At 37.1% G+C, this 14,637-nt stretch overlaps 1 protein-coding gene across 1 annotated transcript in view; it reads left to right on the top strand.

Annotated features, from left to right (window-relative positions):
- Positions 1-4,300: 4,300 nt before the first annotated feature.
- The window catches only part of gbe1a (glucan (1,4-alpha-), branching enzyme 1a), a 159,923-nt gene continuing 149,586 nt past the window's right edge, over positions 4,301-14,637 (top strand). The window contains exon 1 of the mRNA XM_056247605.1: positions 4,301-4,440. Within this exon, the coding sequence (XP_056103580.1) occupies positions 4,301-4,440 (140 nt within the window). The remainder of the gene's footprint in view (positions 4,441-14,637) is intronic.

Genomic DNA, 14,637 nt, shown 5'->3' with positions numbered 1-14,637 from the left:
TGTGGCAAACATGGCCCCAGGGGTCATGTGACAGCTCTAAAATGGCCTTTTGATTCCGATTCACAGCCCATAATAACCTCGCTACCAGATCTAAGGCCTTTTTATGTAGCCTCGGCAACCCTACCCAGGGAATATTCGCTGCCGTCTTGTCCTCTCGCAGCATTTCACCAGGGAAAACTATACCGCCGAGAGAAAAAGCAAGAAATGGCAAAGAGAGAGATGCTTTGTGTGCATATTCTTCATAAAATCGTAACTCACTCTTCTTTCCCAGTCTCAGAAAAACAGTCAGGAAATACCTCGGCTCCTCCAGGCCAGGGTATTGCACACAATAAAGGTAAGAATGTAGATCTAAGGAGCCTGGGATAGACAAATCACAGCACCTCCTTTTTTTTGCTCATTTAAGGGCCAAAGAGAGCGAAGGAGCGGCCTCAGATAGATCTTTATGTTCCTGAAGCGGTTTTCATCCAGATGCTGCTATTATTCCCAGTGTGGGCTGAATAAACAGTGGGATGACCTATGACCCCAGGCTTTATGATCTCATAAGCTCAAATCCAGTTTGTGGTCGAGTTGGCCATACACGTGTGTGCATTTATTTCTAGCATTACACTTCAGCGGACTCGAGTTTTATCTCACCTAAGATGTCTATTGTGTGACAAAGACAGAAAGTTAAAAGCCATATCATATTTTCTCTGTATTTGTACCTTGTAGTAGGTGTTTGATTGTAAAAAAAAATGGTGTACATGGTATCAGAAGCAGAGATGGGCATAAATATGTAATGTTTTGAGTTTTGTAACCATTCCAACAAACTTCAAGTCATTTCTCCCCAGAAATACATTATATCTAGATCTATTTTATTTCTGCGTCTCTGTGCACATATTGCTATTCACATCCAATAAGAGTATTGGAAAACTGTGCATTTTTGTTTTAAAATACTATATTGAGTTTTATGTTTCAGTGGCATCATTTCCACTTACTGAATTGCCCAATCGAGAAAAGTATGTTGAAAATTAGCTCTGTAAACAACAAATTAAATCAAGATTTTGGTAAATATCAGTGGATAACATGTAATGGACTGAGTCATTTAGTGTGTTTAAATGTCGTTAAATTATGTGTATATTCAGAGGTGTTAATGAGCTCTTATACTGTAAGTCGGATAAACTTGCCATCCGCGTGCCACTTTTTTTTTTTTTGTGTAATATTTTGGCCTGCCACCTAATAGTCGACAAGAAGAGGCTTAGCAGGCTTACCTTGGTGAGGGACAGAGCATTAGCAGCGGGTCCTTGTGGTAATTACAATATGTCGGGAAGGAAATCCAAACGTTCAACTTTCAACCATCGACCTCAAATATGGCTTATCATTTGAAATATGTAATACGCTCCCTATAACGTTAAAGGCATAGTTCCCCCGAAAATGAAAATTCTGTCATAGGCTACCTACTCACCCTCATGTCGTTCCAAACCCATTAGTCTTTGTTCATCTTCTGAACACAAATGACGATCTTTTGGATGAAATCTGAGAACGTTCTGTCCCTCCATAGACAACTATGCAACTGACACTTTGACGCTTCAAAATGTTCATAAAGAGATTGTAAAACTAGGAGTGAATGGTTTAGACCAAATTTTCTGAAGAGACTCGATTGCTTTATATGATGAACAGACTGATTTTAGGCTTTTATTCACATATAAACATTGATCAGCGAACATAAATAGAAGCTCAACCTAACCTGCTTTACGCACGAGAACCTCCTGTCTTGAAGCTCAAACATGCCGCGTAACATGAGAATGAACCTCATTGGTTCTTGCGGAAGCTCAAAATATCTACAAGCAACCAAGGTAAACATGTTCTCATTGATATTGTTCATTGAAGCTTATAGAGTATTGTGAGAGATAGTACGTGACTGTACTTGCATATAGCATTTTCCTTCAGGTCATTCCTATATTCGTAATAAAAAAAATCAGTTTGAATGTCCGTTGCGATATCTTGTCCTTTTAACAGTTGGTTTCCCGTGCCTTATGTCATTTGTCAGTTGTGTCTTGCTTCATTGTTTACAAGTTTCAGTCCTTTCAATATAAAAGTCTTCTCTGACTGACTCACTCATAAAAAAAAAAAAAATCCCGCCATCTAATGGTGAAATAATGTAAGTTCTGTTGCTGTTCACTGACTATTTTTTCAAGCGGAAGGAAGGCTTTTAGTGATTTTACTTCATGAAAGTTGCATTGATACATATTTTTGGCCTTAGAATTTGTGGTAACCGTTTTATAAAAGCAATAAGGTACTCGAAGCTAGTGCTGTATCGTGAATAAGTCACACTTAATAACGCCCTTCAGCCGTGACTTATTCAGGATACAGCACTAGCCTCGAGTACCTAGCGACTTATTGCTTACATATGCACTGCCTTTCAAAAGTTTGGGATCGGTAATATTTTGTATGTTTTAAAGTAAGTCTCTTATGCTCACAAAACAACAACAACAACAACAACAACAACAGTAATATCATGAAATTATGACAATTTAAAATAAATGTTTTCTATTTTAATATATTTTCTGAATATTATTTTTATTATCGATTTTCAAACATCAAAAACAGACAATAACAGACAAAGAGACCCTTCATATAACAGAAATCTGTGCAATATGTAAAATAAATATAAAAAAGGGGAGGATGATATACAAGGCCAACCTCTCCTACAAAGTGTAATCACAATAATCACAGAAAATGAATATTACAAATCTGAAATAAATAATAAATAAACCATTAGTCCTTGTGACTCGACAAAAAAGTAAAAACTGGTTCCCACATTTTACAGAATTCCCAGAAATAGTGTATCTAATTCTTTCCAGGTGTAACGTACAAGTGAGTCCGGATAGCCAGTCAGAAAAGAGGGGCGTAGTATTTTTCTTCCACAAAACAGGATAACGTTCAGCTACAGTCATACCATATCGAACAGGTAATCGTGCCTTTGAACTGAGAGACTCCAGTGAGTCTGACCAACCAAGAATTGCTATCATAGGGTCAGGAAGTAAAACACATATGGAATATTTTTTTGCCAAATTTGAGCACAGAACCAAAAAAGATGTGCCAGGGTACCCTCGGCAGCTTTGCACTTATCACATTTAGGGGAGACAGAAGGATAGAATTTGCTAAGCTTTATCTATTTTAATATATTTTAAAATGTAATTATTCATGCGATGCAAAGCTGAATTTTCAGCATCATTATTCACCAGTCTTAAGTGTCACATGATCCTTCAAAAATCATTCTAATATGCTGATTTGCTGCTCAAGAAACGTTTATTATTATAAACGTTTTTTTTTTTATAAATAAATAAAAATAAATAATAATATATGTATTATTATTATTATTATGTTGAAAACAGTTATGTACATTATTTTTCCAAGATTCTTTGATGAATAGAAAGTTCAAAAGAACAGCATTTATCTGAAATAAAGCTTTTGTAACATTACACACTACCATTCAAAAGTTTGGAGTCAGTACAAATTTATTTTTAAAAAATGTGGGGGGTAAATAAAATAAATCAATACTTTTATTCAGCAAGAATGCATTAAATTGATTTACAGTTACAATAAAGACATGTATAATTTAACAAAAGATTGTATTTAAAATAAATGAAATAGAACTTTCTATTCATCAAAGAATCCTGAAAAAAAAGTCCACAACTGTTTTCAACATTGATAATACAAACACACACACACACACACACACACACACACACACACACACACACACACACACACACACACACACACACACACACACACACACACACACACACACACACACACACACACACACACACATTAATAATGTTAATAATATATGTTTTTAATATTTATGTTTTTAATTCATTTATAAGATTTTTTTAAAATATATGAATAATAGCCTAATGAAGTCTGCTTTGGCTTCCTTGTTGTTTTCCCCTCAATTTTACAATCTCTGGACAGTAACACATTATGTGACATCCAGAAAAGCAAAGCCAAAATTGTCAAGTCAACTTTCAATTCAAAGGAAAGGAAAAAAAGTATAATTTTTTGAACAACTAACAGATTTCTCTGTTGAAATCAAGTCAGAAAAAAAGTATTTATGACTGCACGAACACTGAGAGAAAATGTCACGTTTGCTGCCAGTGAAGAAATGTGTTTTATATAAAAGAGGGCATGTTCTGCTCTGAGTGCTGACTGAATTGGGCAACAGGCCAAGGTGGATTGGTCATCATAAGTTTGCGAAGCCCACAGAGTGAGAAGCTCCCACCAGTTTGGAGTACGAGACATCCTTGAGCAAGAGATGCCAGTATATCGCTCTGTTAAAACTGAGAGCGTGACAGCAATGTCGGATTTAATCATTAATGAGACTTTACCAAACCTCAACGCATTTGTACAGGCGGATCCGTATATACGACACTATAAGGGAGAACTGCGGAGAAGGTAAACAAACTTTTAATAAATTCAACCTATAGTTACTTATTCTTATTGGTCGTTTTATGGATTTATTCCGAGTTTTCCATCAAAATGGTGCGTTTAGATAACTATAATCAAAGTTTGTTTATACATACATAAAGTCTTTATACATAAAGTCTTTGCAATGTTTCATACACGTGTGTGTAGCTCTGCTAGTCCTCTGTGTCTCCAAAGTCGTCTCTTACGTGCTGGCTGCACGTTCAGCCACATCCACATGCATATTTTGTTGTATGAATATCTGAACATGCAATATATCAAAAGAAAGAACAGAGCATCTGCTTTTAAAAAAAAAAAAAAAAAAAAAAAAAAAAAAACTGTTTATTCCAGCTTCATGCCATATTTTTTATCAACACTTGTTAAGAAAAATAAAAAAAGCAACATGAACCCAAATCTGAGAAAAGGGTGTTTTCCCCACAAAGATTACCAAGTGCACAGGCAATGCTTGTATGGCTTTATTCTGTTTCTTTTTTGTCTGTTTTGATCCAGAGATTCAGTGCTCTTTCAGAAAATGCGTAATAGCGCCCCCTTCGGTATAAGAGTGAAAACATGGAAAGCCGGAACATTCCGTCAATGGCGGGGAAGCGTTGTCTCATAAATGATCGAAAATTTCTGACAATGAAATAAAAATTGACAGTTATTTTTGATGGAATATTGCAGTATTTATTATAAATGTTTTTTCTGTGCACATCATTGTTATTATTTTTTTAATTCAAGTGATCTCATTATCTATAATCAAAATAACTTCCGCCTCCCACAGGCAGTGACATTCTGATGACCTGTTTATTGGCGGGAAAACCTCACTCACATGAAATCACAGCAAAAACAAACCACAATGATGCAATAAATTCCCAATGGACAAAATCAAGTCCCGGTCTAATTTTTTTTCTTGTTTGAAAAGCCGTTGCACTCGGATGTACATCAAAATAAGGGGGGAAAAGACAGCTGCAACTTCCGTTTCTATGCTGTTTTTATCTATATAAACGCTGCCTTGTAGACATGCGCCAGTTATTCAAAATATTACAATAAATGAAATCGTTAATTCATCCAAAATGTAAATCTTGTCATAATTTAGGCTACTCATTCCAAAACCACAATGTCTATTTTTCTGATATATTACTTAATTTTTGATGCTTATAAAAGCCAAAGTGTTGTGAAATTGACTAACTTTGGTTCTCCTGACCAGACTACCCCTCACCTTAGAATCCCCATGACACCATCTCAGTGTCTCCACTCACTTCCATAATAATTTAGGATTGATGTACTAGTATTTGCCATACAGTGAGCGTAAGTTGCTTTACTGTGACAGTAATGGATTCCAGACTTTTTTGATTATTAATGTTCATATAGAACTTGCGGTGAAAATATGGGACTGTCAGCTAGTCCAGTAGAAAGAGAAAGCAGCTAATTGGCCGGAGCTTGTGAAAACAGGGTGAGATGGCACACAGAGAGACAGCATCTGAGCTTGGCAGGTTTCCCCCATACCACCAGCCAGTCGTCGTACCTTGTTAAAATTCACTTTAATGTCTAGAGCCTCTCAGACAGACACACATGCACACATTCGTGCAGGCATGGGCGCACGCACCTGCGACTTCCATGGGGTGGTTTTTGTGTGGATGGGAGACAGAAAGGGAAAATTAAGTCAGCCATTGTCAGCAGAATATTGTCACAGGAGGTTTCAGTTCATGACGGGGGTTTGACAGTGAACCTTAGAAATTTTTTTTAGAAAAAATGCTTGTGTGAAGTATGCAAATGCATTTTGCTGTCGAAATATCCATATCCCCACTTAAAATTTCACTTTTTCTTGCAGCTTTATGCCTATAGGAAAGGTTTTGTGGACAAAACGTAATGCATTAAACGTGGTTATCTGATTGTGAATATGGACAACTAAAGTCAATGTAAAAGAAGAACTAAATGTCAAATCAACATTTACAAAATACAAAAATAGTTTACAAAAATGCAAAATTGTTTATTTGAATGCATACACTACATATAAAATAATGATGACTTGGTGTAGTTACGAATTAAGTTTTTGAGTGCAAGAAGCCCAGGTTTTAAATCCCAGGGTTTTTTTTCTTTCAAAATTGCAGCTGTATGTCAGTGGATGTTCATCAGTTGCAGGGATGTTTTGGTGTGCATTTTATTTTGTGCTGAAATGGAGAGCAAACAATGCTGCTCTATAACAGGATATGCATACACTGATGACAAACACACAGCAACAGATTAAAAATGTCAAATTCCAGTATGACATTGCCAGTCATTATATCACAAACATCTGGACTTGTTTGAATGAAAAGGCTCTGAGTCTGGCTTATGCAGTATGCAGGATCCTGACCATGCTTTCTGTATGTGTGACAGAATAATCAAGTAAAAATTATAATTTAAACCATTAATAGTAATAATAATATAAAATAAATATATTCTATTAAATGATATCCACTAATCAATTTATGTTAAAAACATAAAACCCGATGTAAGCCTAAACTTTTTTTTCCTGACTTCGGTAACTGTATTGAGGGTATAACATTACAAGTAATTTGAGTTCTGTCATGACAACTCTCGGAGTGGATAAATTTCAACCAGCATTTATTGGCATGGGGCATGAAATATGCATAAAGGCTTGATTTTGGTGGACAAGATCTGCTACGCTGTTGCTGCTAAGCAAATACAATTTGTTCAGCTTAGTCAAAAATAACAAACAAAGGAAAGGCTGCTGCAAGAAATGGTGAACCCCCGTTGCAGATCTCTACAGGTGGCGCTGGGGAGGAGGAGGGACAACAGAAAGCTTTCATATCGTGCAGTCAGTGTGCCGATCGCAGGCTAGGGTATACTGTGGCCCTTTCCCAAATGGCACATATGTGGACTTGTGGACTTCCTCAGAGTCCACACTTCAGTGACGTCATGTAGTGCAGACCTATAGGGCCCTTAGCGCGAGTCCGCGAGGGCGCATTGAGAGGGATTTTTGGGACAGACTCGATCGTCACGCCGGAAACAGGAAGACGGTCTGATTATTGTTATGGACAGGAGCTACAGGTTCGGGGAAATATGCTGCCTATTGTTGTTGTGTTTACATATGACTCAGTAAAGCCCTGACATTCTGTTCTATTTATTTAATGAATCATAATGCGATCGTATTATTCAGCTCGCTATTATTAGCCTATGTTTGAGACAACCACTGGTCGATGATCATAATGTTTGTATAAACTTGTCATAAAAACCGTAATGATAATTACACTTAAATATTTTCTTCTCAGCCATGTTAACAATTGTCCGTGAGCGAAATCTCCTCTCATCCGTTGTCTGATTGGCCTTTCGCAAGGATTCCTGGGTAGTTAAAGTGCGTGGAGCCTGCATCTATGCGGGCTTCGCGGAAGACCGCTTCAAGGGTACAAAGGGGGCGCTGCTGAGCACACTCCATAGCGTTAAAATGCTAAATGGGATGGCCTACGGACTCGTAGACTCGGCGAGCACGCGCAATTTAAGTCCACGAGACCGAAAGTCCGCATGAAGTGCGCCATTTGGGACAGGGCCTGTATATGGTTACTTGGATTTGAAAGTACTTCTGATTAGCTGGTGCCCCAGCATTGGAAGAACCAATCAGCGTTCGGTTAGAGTTATGTATTTATTTAATCAATTACTTTTCCCAAGTATCTAGTAAAGTAACACATTACTTTTAAATTTACAACAAATTGTCTGAGTTATTTTTTCAAATAAGTATCGCAAGGTACTTTGTTTTCCCATTTATAGATAAACACCTCTGATGTGCCCGTGTTGAGAGAAATCAAGAGTAAGGTGCGGAGGTGCTGTGTGCACTGTGTAAACATGGTTACAGTAATTCTATCTGAATGACTGAATGTGAGCATGCAAGCACTCATCTTATTTGCACAAAAACAGATTAATTGTTCCTCAAAATGAATAAAAACAGTGTAATGCAAATTCAGAATATTACGGAAACCTGCAAGTAAATGTTAAATTACAGTTATGAATTTAATCTAACTTTATTAACCAATGTCTTTGCTGCTGACTTTGATGATCCAATTCAACCATAATAAGCAAAAATTACCACATTTGAGCTTCATTTTTGTCTTGTTTTTTATTGTTGAAGTAAGAGTGTTGAACATTCTTCGCCTACATCCTATTGTTCTCTAATCCAGAATGGCAGCACAGCTGAAAGGTTTGTGTGAGCTGCGCCCTCTACTGTACATTTCCTTCAACCTGAGGCTTGTTCATTTCACTTTTGGTTTGAAAGGGCTTTTAAATTAGCCAAAATAGGACTTTAAAAAAAAAATATTAAGCCCAGCTCAGGTGAGGAAAAGTAACGCATTTAGTTACTTTTTATGGAGGAACGCAATATTGTAATGCATTACTTTTTAAAAGTAACTTTCCCCAACACTTACTGTCTGATAGACTGACAGCACCGTTGGTTAGATTGTACCCTCCCTCGTAGCCACTTCCCTTCTAAGATTTAAGCTTTTAAGGTTAAGAGGTTTTTTTTTTTTTCTGGTTTTTGTAACCGCTGAGGACCAGGTGCTGCTGATGACACTTCTACCCTATGAGAGTCATTACATCCTGATATCTCTCTCTTTCAGCCCTTCGTGCAATGTCGTATTTATTGCTTTAGGAATGAATCAGTTTGATTGATTGCCTTCATCACCGATAATGGCCTCTTTTCTCTCGGGGGTCAGAGATGATGCTGGTGGCACTTTTAAAGTGCCTGTCTGTCATTATGTTCACTGTACATAAAGTAGAGAGGGTTAAAAGATAATGTGTAGACCTCTAATGTGTAGCATCCTTATGTGTACAATCACTGTTTACATTGTGTTTGTGAGGTAGCCAAATCCACCCCTGACCTTTGTACAAAATTGGTCCAGAATTTAATTTGTTAGGGGCCAACCTGGTAATTGTTGTTTTTTCTTATTCCTCTCATAAGTAAACATGTCATTCCACCTTTGCCTCCTTGCCAACAGAGAACCACCAATTTTTTTTTTTTTTTTTTTTTTTGCTGCCTCATTTATTCTTGCCTTCTTAATATTCCCTTCCTCTGACTATTTTTTTTGATAAGGTTCATTTCTATTCAGAATGGTGCACCCAGGGGACTGGATAAATGCAAAGCTTATATGGAGTGGGAAACAAAAAGCAAAAGTGATGTTATTTAGAGTATAAGATTTGAATAAGATGGCATACACCAATTAAGCCCATTCTGGTGCTGGGGGCACTCGTGAGGAATGCATAAACGGGTTTCTTCCTGAACTCCTGTACGCATGTACAACTTTTTTTTCATTAAACTTAAAAACGTGCAGTCAGGCGTTCCGTGGGTCCACGCGGGGACTCAGAAATGGTTATGAGGTGGTCTCTGTCTGTGATATTTATGAGCAGCGCTTGGTTAGTAGGCACAGGTAGCAGTGTTGTCAAGCACTGTCAAGCCACACACACGTTTTTCCCTCCGGTGATTGGTGAAACACATCTGTGAAATGCAGGTGGTTGTTTATCTGTGAGCTTTTTCTTTGTCATTTTACAGCCTCTATATTTAAAATGTTCTGAAAGATGTATTAAAACAAGAGCGGGTGGGTTTGTGTGTTAATCATGTTATATTTACAGGGAGGGTCGTAGGGGTGATTCTAGGGCCTAACAGGTCCAGGGGAGCCCAAACAATTACAGTAGGGTATTAATAATTATGTGTATTTTACATAAATAATGATCCCACAAACCTTGTTTTGTGTGATATTCATTTTAATGATGGGACTCTGAGATTTATTCAGTTCTCTAATATGATATTTGAAAACTTTTGAATGATATTTTATGATTTAAATATTGTGTTGCACTGCGAGATTTGAGATTTAAAAGTCATAATTACAAGAAACAAACAAAAGCAATTGCAACCACATTGCAAGACATGTTGTGAGATTTAAAAGTCACAATTACAATCACAAGTCACAATCATAAAAAACAATTGCAACAATTTGCGAGATATGAAGTCACTATGGAAGCTTGTTTCCGTCACAGAATAAAACATTTTAAAAGATAATTGCGACTTTTTATCTCACAATTGCGAGTTTACATCTCGCAATTCTGACTTTATTTCTCAGAATTGCAAGATATAAAGTCAGAATTGCAAGATATAAACTCACAATTGCGGGTTATAATGTAATACAGTTGTAAACTCGCAATTGTGAGATAAAAAGCTGCAATTATATTTTAAAAAGTTTTATCTTTTCATCTTTTCTCAGAATTGTGAGATACAGTATAAATTCGCAATTGCGAGTTATAAAGTCCAATTCTAAGGGAAAATACTTTTTTCTCAGTATTACAAGTTTGTATCTCAATTCTGACTTTTTAACGCAATTGCGACTTTATATCATGAAATTCTGAGATAAAAAGTCGCAGTTACCTTTTTTATTTTTTATTCTTTATTCTGTGGTGGAAACAACCTTCCATAAGTCACACTGAAATTTAAGTAGTAATATAAGAAAAAAGTCACATTTGTAATATATCACAAAAGTCGCGACACATAAAGTTGCAATGGGCTTCCATACATGTGAACAATGCATCATGCCACATTCTTGCCTTACATTTAGTGCAATATGCAGTAAAGGAACACATAATTCCTTGCTATGGTCCTTTGTACATAAACATCCAATTACTGTACTTTGTAAACATTTACAAATTGTATTCATCAGTAGGGGGTTGATTAATGCTGTTTTGCTACAGGTGAAAGTTGTGTGGTGCTGAAGCAACACCAGGAAAATAGTGAGCTTATGAATTTATGAGGTCGCCTTGTCTGCAAGATTATTACATGAATACCTGCTGTTGCGGAGTCTTTAAGATTGTTGACTCACTTATTATTAATCTCATTCTACAGTGGGAACTTTAGCTGTAGTGCAAAACCCTTCAGCAGTTCCCATTCATTGCAATTGCATGGAAAGAGTGGTACATTATTCAAAATTTATATTTTGTATTCCAAAGACGAATAAGAAAGAACAAAGTCATACAGGTTAGGAAGGACATGAGATGGGTTTTGTTTGCAACTAAAGTTAAACCTTTTTCTTTTTTTCTTTTACAATCAGTAGAGTGTAGTCGCAGCAGTGCTTTTGCAAAGCCACTGTGATGGATTCATGGGTGAGGGAAGACGGAGGCATTTGATATTATTGCAGGAACCCAGAGCAATTTTTGGACTTGAGTTCCTTGCTTAAGGGTGCACAACACTGGTCAGGAATAGACACTGTAGGAAGCCAGCAGCCCTCCAGAGCTACGCCGGCATTTGCCACTATGCCGCTTCGCACCAATAATCAAGTCATGGATTCTGAGCTCTGCACCGTACCATTATTATTCATGAGCTTGTTTTCCCTTTGTCTTTGCTGTTGCCTCTAAGAAGCCCCAGGTAAAGATTCACCTGGGCCATTCCACCCTGTGCTGAAGAAAATAGCATTTGGTCATAAGATAATAACTTGGCGTATGGTTTTGTTTCATCAGCTTCCTGCGGTTAAATCCTGATTGGTGGCTGTTTAATCCCTCTTGGACATTTGAAGGGCTGATTGCTTTTTGGTTCTGGTAAAGTCATAGAAGACACTGCATGAAGATACTTGGTTCTTTATTTTAATGCATTGCATTGTTTCAGTTTAGTTTAATTTTTAGCACATTGAAACAAAAATGTATAAGAAGAAAGAGGTTGACTTCTTATGAACTGGCCCATAATAAATAAAAAAAATCAGGTTTTCCTCCATCTTAATAAATTGTCATGCTAACTTTATAGCTTTGTACTTGTTGGTTTGGCTTATTTATTTACAAAAAGAAATGAATCTGCATCTCCCACATGAACACTCCTGATCGATGTGCTTGGAGCAAGTGCTAACCACTAAACCACAGTTCCAGTATAAGTTTTAGTTCCAAGGTGTGTCCTCATCTTAAGAAAGGAACCTCAGTTAAAAAAAAAAAGAAACAGTCAATATCCTAGACTGGCTGAGTCAGGCAAAGGCTTAGTCCCTGATGGCAAATCCAGAAGACAAAAACAGGCTTTGTGTCCTCATCCTTCTTCTTTAATTGGTTAAATTAACGGTTAAGATGTGGTTTGTGTCAGCAGAAGGTCAGCGAGAAGTTTCTCGGCCTCTCTGTCTCTGGCTTTCTCATTCATAATAGGGTGCTTCTTCAACTTTTGGTATCTTGTTTGTTTCATTCTGTGGTGGAAATGACATTTTGAATATTTTCAGTGATAAAATTGTCTTGGCCTAGCTAGCATTTTATGTACCCTAAATATACACAATTAAATAATATTTTCAAACCTTTTGCGTAATTTCTATATTCTTAGTATATAGTTTACAGGTTATTCACAGTGAAGTAATTGTATGTCCAATGTTATTGTACTTTTGTAAACTGCGCTCCATACCTTGTGAAAAGACATTTCGTTCCACTGCATAGCCTACCACTTCATTACTGAATGATAATAAACCTTCTTTAATCTCTAATAATATAAAAATGTGTTGATATGAAATAGTTGATGGTTATTTCACTCTTTGTTTTGATTTTATACAAACATTTAAACATCATAATTTATTTTATAATGCAATTTCACATTTTGATTGCAAGTCTGGGTCAAATAATTTGAAAAGTAGCAAAAAAAAAATACAAAAGTTTGGGATCAGGAAGATTTTCTTTTTTTAAAGAAATGAATTTTTATTTTGCATTAAGATGCAATAAAGTGACAAAGGCATTTATGATATTACAAAATACTTATATTTCAAATAAATGCTGTACTTTTGAGCTTTATACTCATCAAATAATCCTGTTTGGAACAGTTTCCACAATGTCAACTGTAAATGATGATAAGAAATGTTTTTTTTTAAACACCAATCAGCATATTTGAATGATTTCTGACAGATCATGTGACACTGAAGACTGGAGTAATGATGCTGAAAATTCAGCTTTGCCATCACAGGAATAAATTACAATTGAAAATACCCTCAAATAGAGAACTATTTAAATTTTAATAATATTTGACAATATTAATGTTTTTTATTTTACCATATTTTTTGATCCAATAAATGCAGCATTGGTGTGGATAAGATACTCAAAACATTAACAAATCTTACCAACATTGTAAATGATTAGCAAAGTATACTAAAAAGTTTTCAAAGCAAAGTAACAAAAAGTTTAACGAAGTGCCCTGAGTTAAAGACACAATCAACATTTAACATAAATGACGTCTTATACCGCTTAGCTTACCATCTCACACTGCAGATATTAAACCATCAGCACTTCCTGTTTCTCTTGAGTCCCTGTTTACCTCGTTCCACTCCAAAGCTTAACTACGCTTTTGAGTTTGGGTTTTGACGCCTCTGGGTGTACACAAGAGAGCCTCTAAAGCTGTGAAAGACCCTCTGTGATTCTTTTATGGTCACGCAGGGACGCCAGGGGCAGAAATGAGGTGTTTGCTGCCGTGTGTTTTCATCCACGTGTAAGTGAGCTATCTGTGCGAGAAAGCGCTGTGTCATGATGAGTCAGCTCACCCCGGGGCTGTTAGCGTAGAAGATGAGACATGCGTGAGCGCCCTCGCTCCTCTAACAATCTCTCTTGAGCTCCCCACGCTCACCCTCCGAGGTGTCCCTGTTCAATGAGCGTGGCCGTTCTCCAAAACGTGCTTTCAAGAGCATAGCATCGAGCGGTCAAGTGTAGCCTCTTTTAAAACTGACCGGAGCAGCATTCACCACTTTTTTGTTGCTCCTGGCCGCCTTGAATCATTGTTATTACTGAACGGCAGAAAGCTTGTTATTTTATCCGCAATGGCAGGCTGCAGCGTTTCCCACGTCCCCTCCATCTCCTCTGCGCCTCCAGCAGGGTCGAGCTGAGCACCGATTCTTTCAGAGCTTGAGTCCGTTTGACCACCGGACTGAGTAAGTGATGGCCTGCTGAAAGGATTTGTTCAGGGGGTGATTAAGTTGCTCCGGCTGCTCTACGGGGGTCATATTTTCCATTTTGTACATCCAGCTGGACTGACAGACGTCTAAAAAAAAAAAGCCTCATGGATCTCAGTGTGCGGCCCATCAGAACTAACTCGGTCTTAAGGCCTTGAAATAACCACTTTCAAAGCTTTCTTCTTCTTTTCTGCAGCTTTGTGGGATATTAATTCTGCTTCTTTTGTCAGCTATTCCGTAAAAGCAGTCCATAAACGTCAGG

The sequence above is a fragment of the Rhinichthys klamathensis genome, unplaced genomic scaffold (genome assembly GCF_029890125.1).
Source record: "Rhinichthys klamathensis goyatoka isolate OS25496 unplaced genomic scaffold, OSU_Roscu_1.1 h1tg000050l_1, whole genome shotgun sequence".
Classification (NCBI taxonomy): Eukaryota; Metazoa; Chordata; class Actinopteri; order Cypriniformes; family Leuciscidae; genus Rhinichthys; species Rhinichthys klamathensis.
This window is presented reverse-complemented; position numbering and strand designations above follow the sequence as displayed.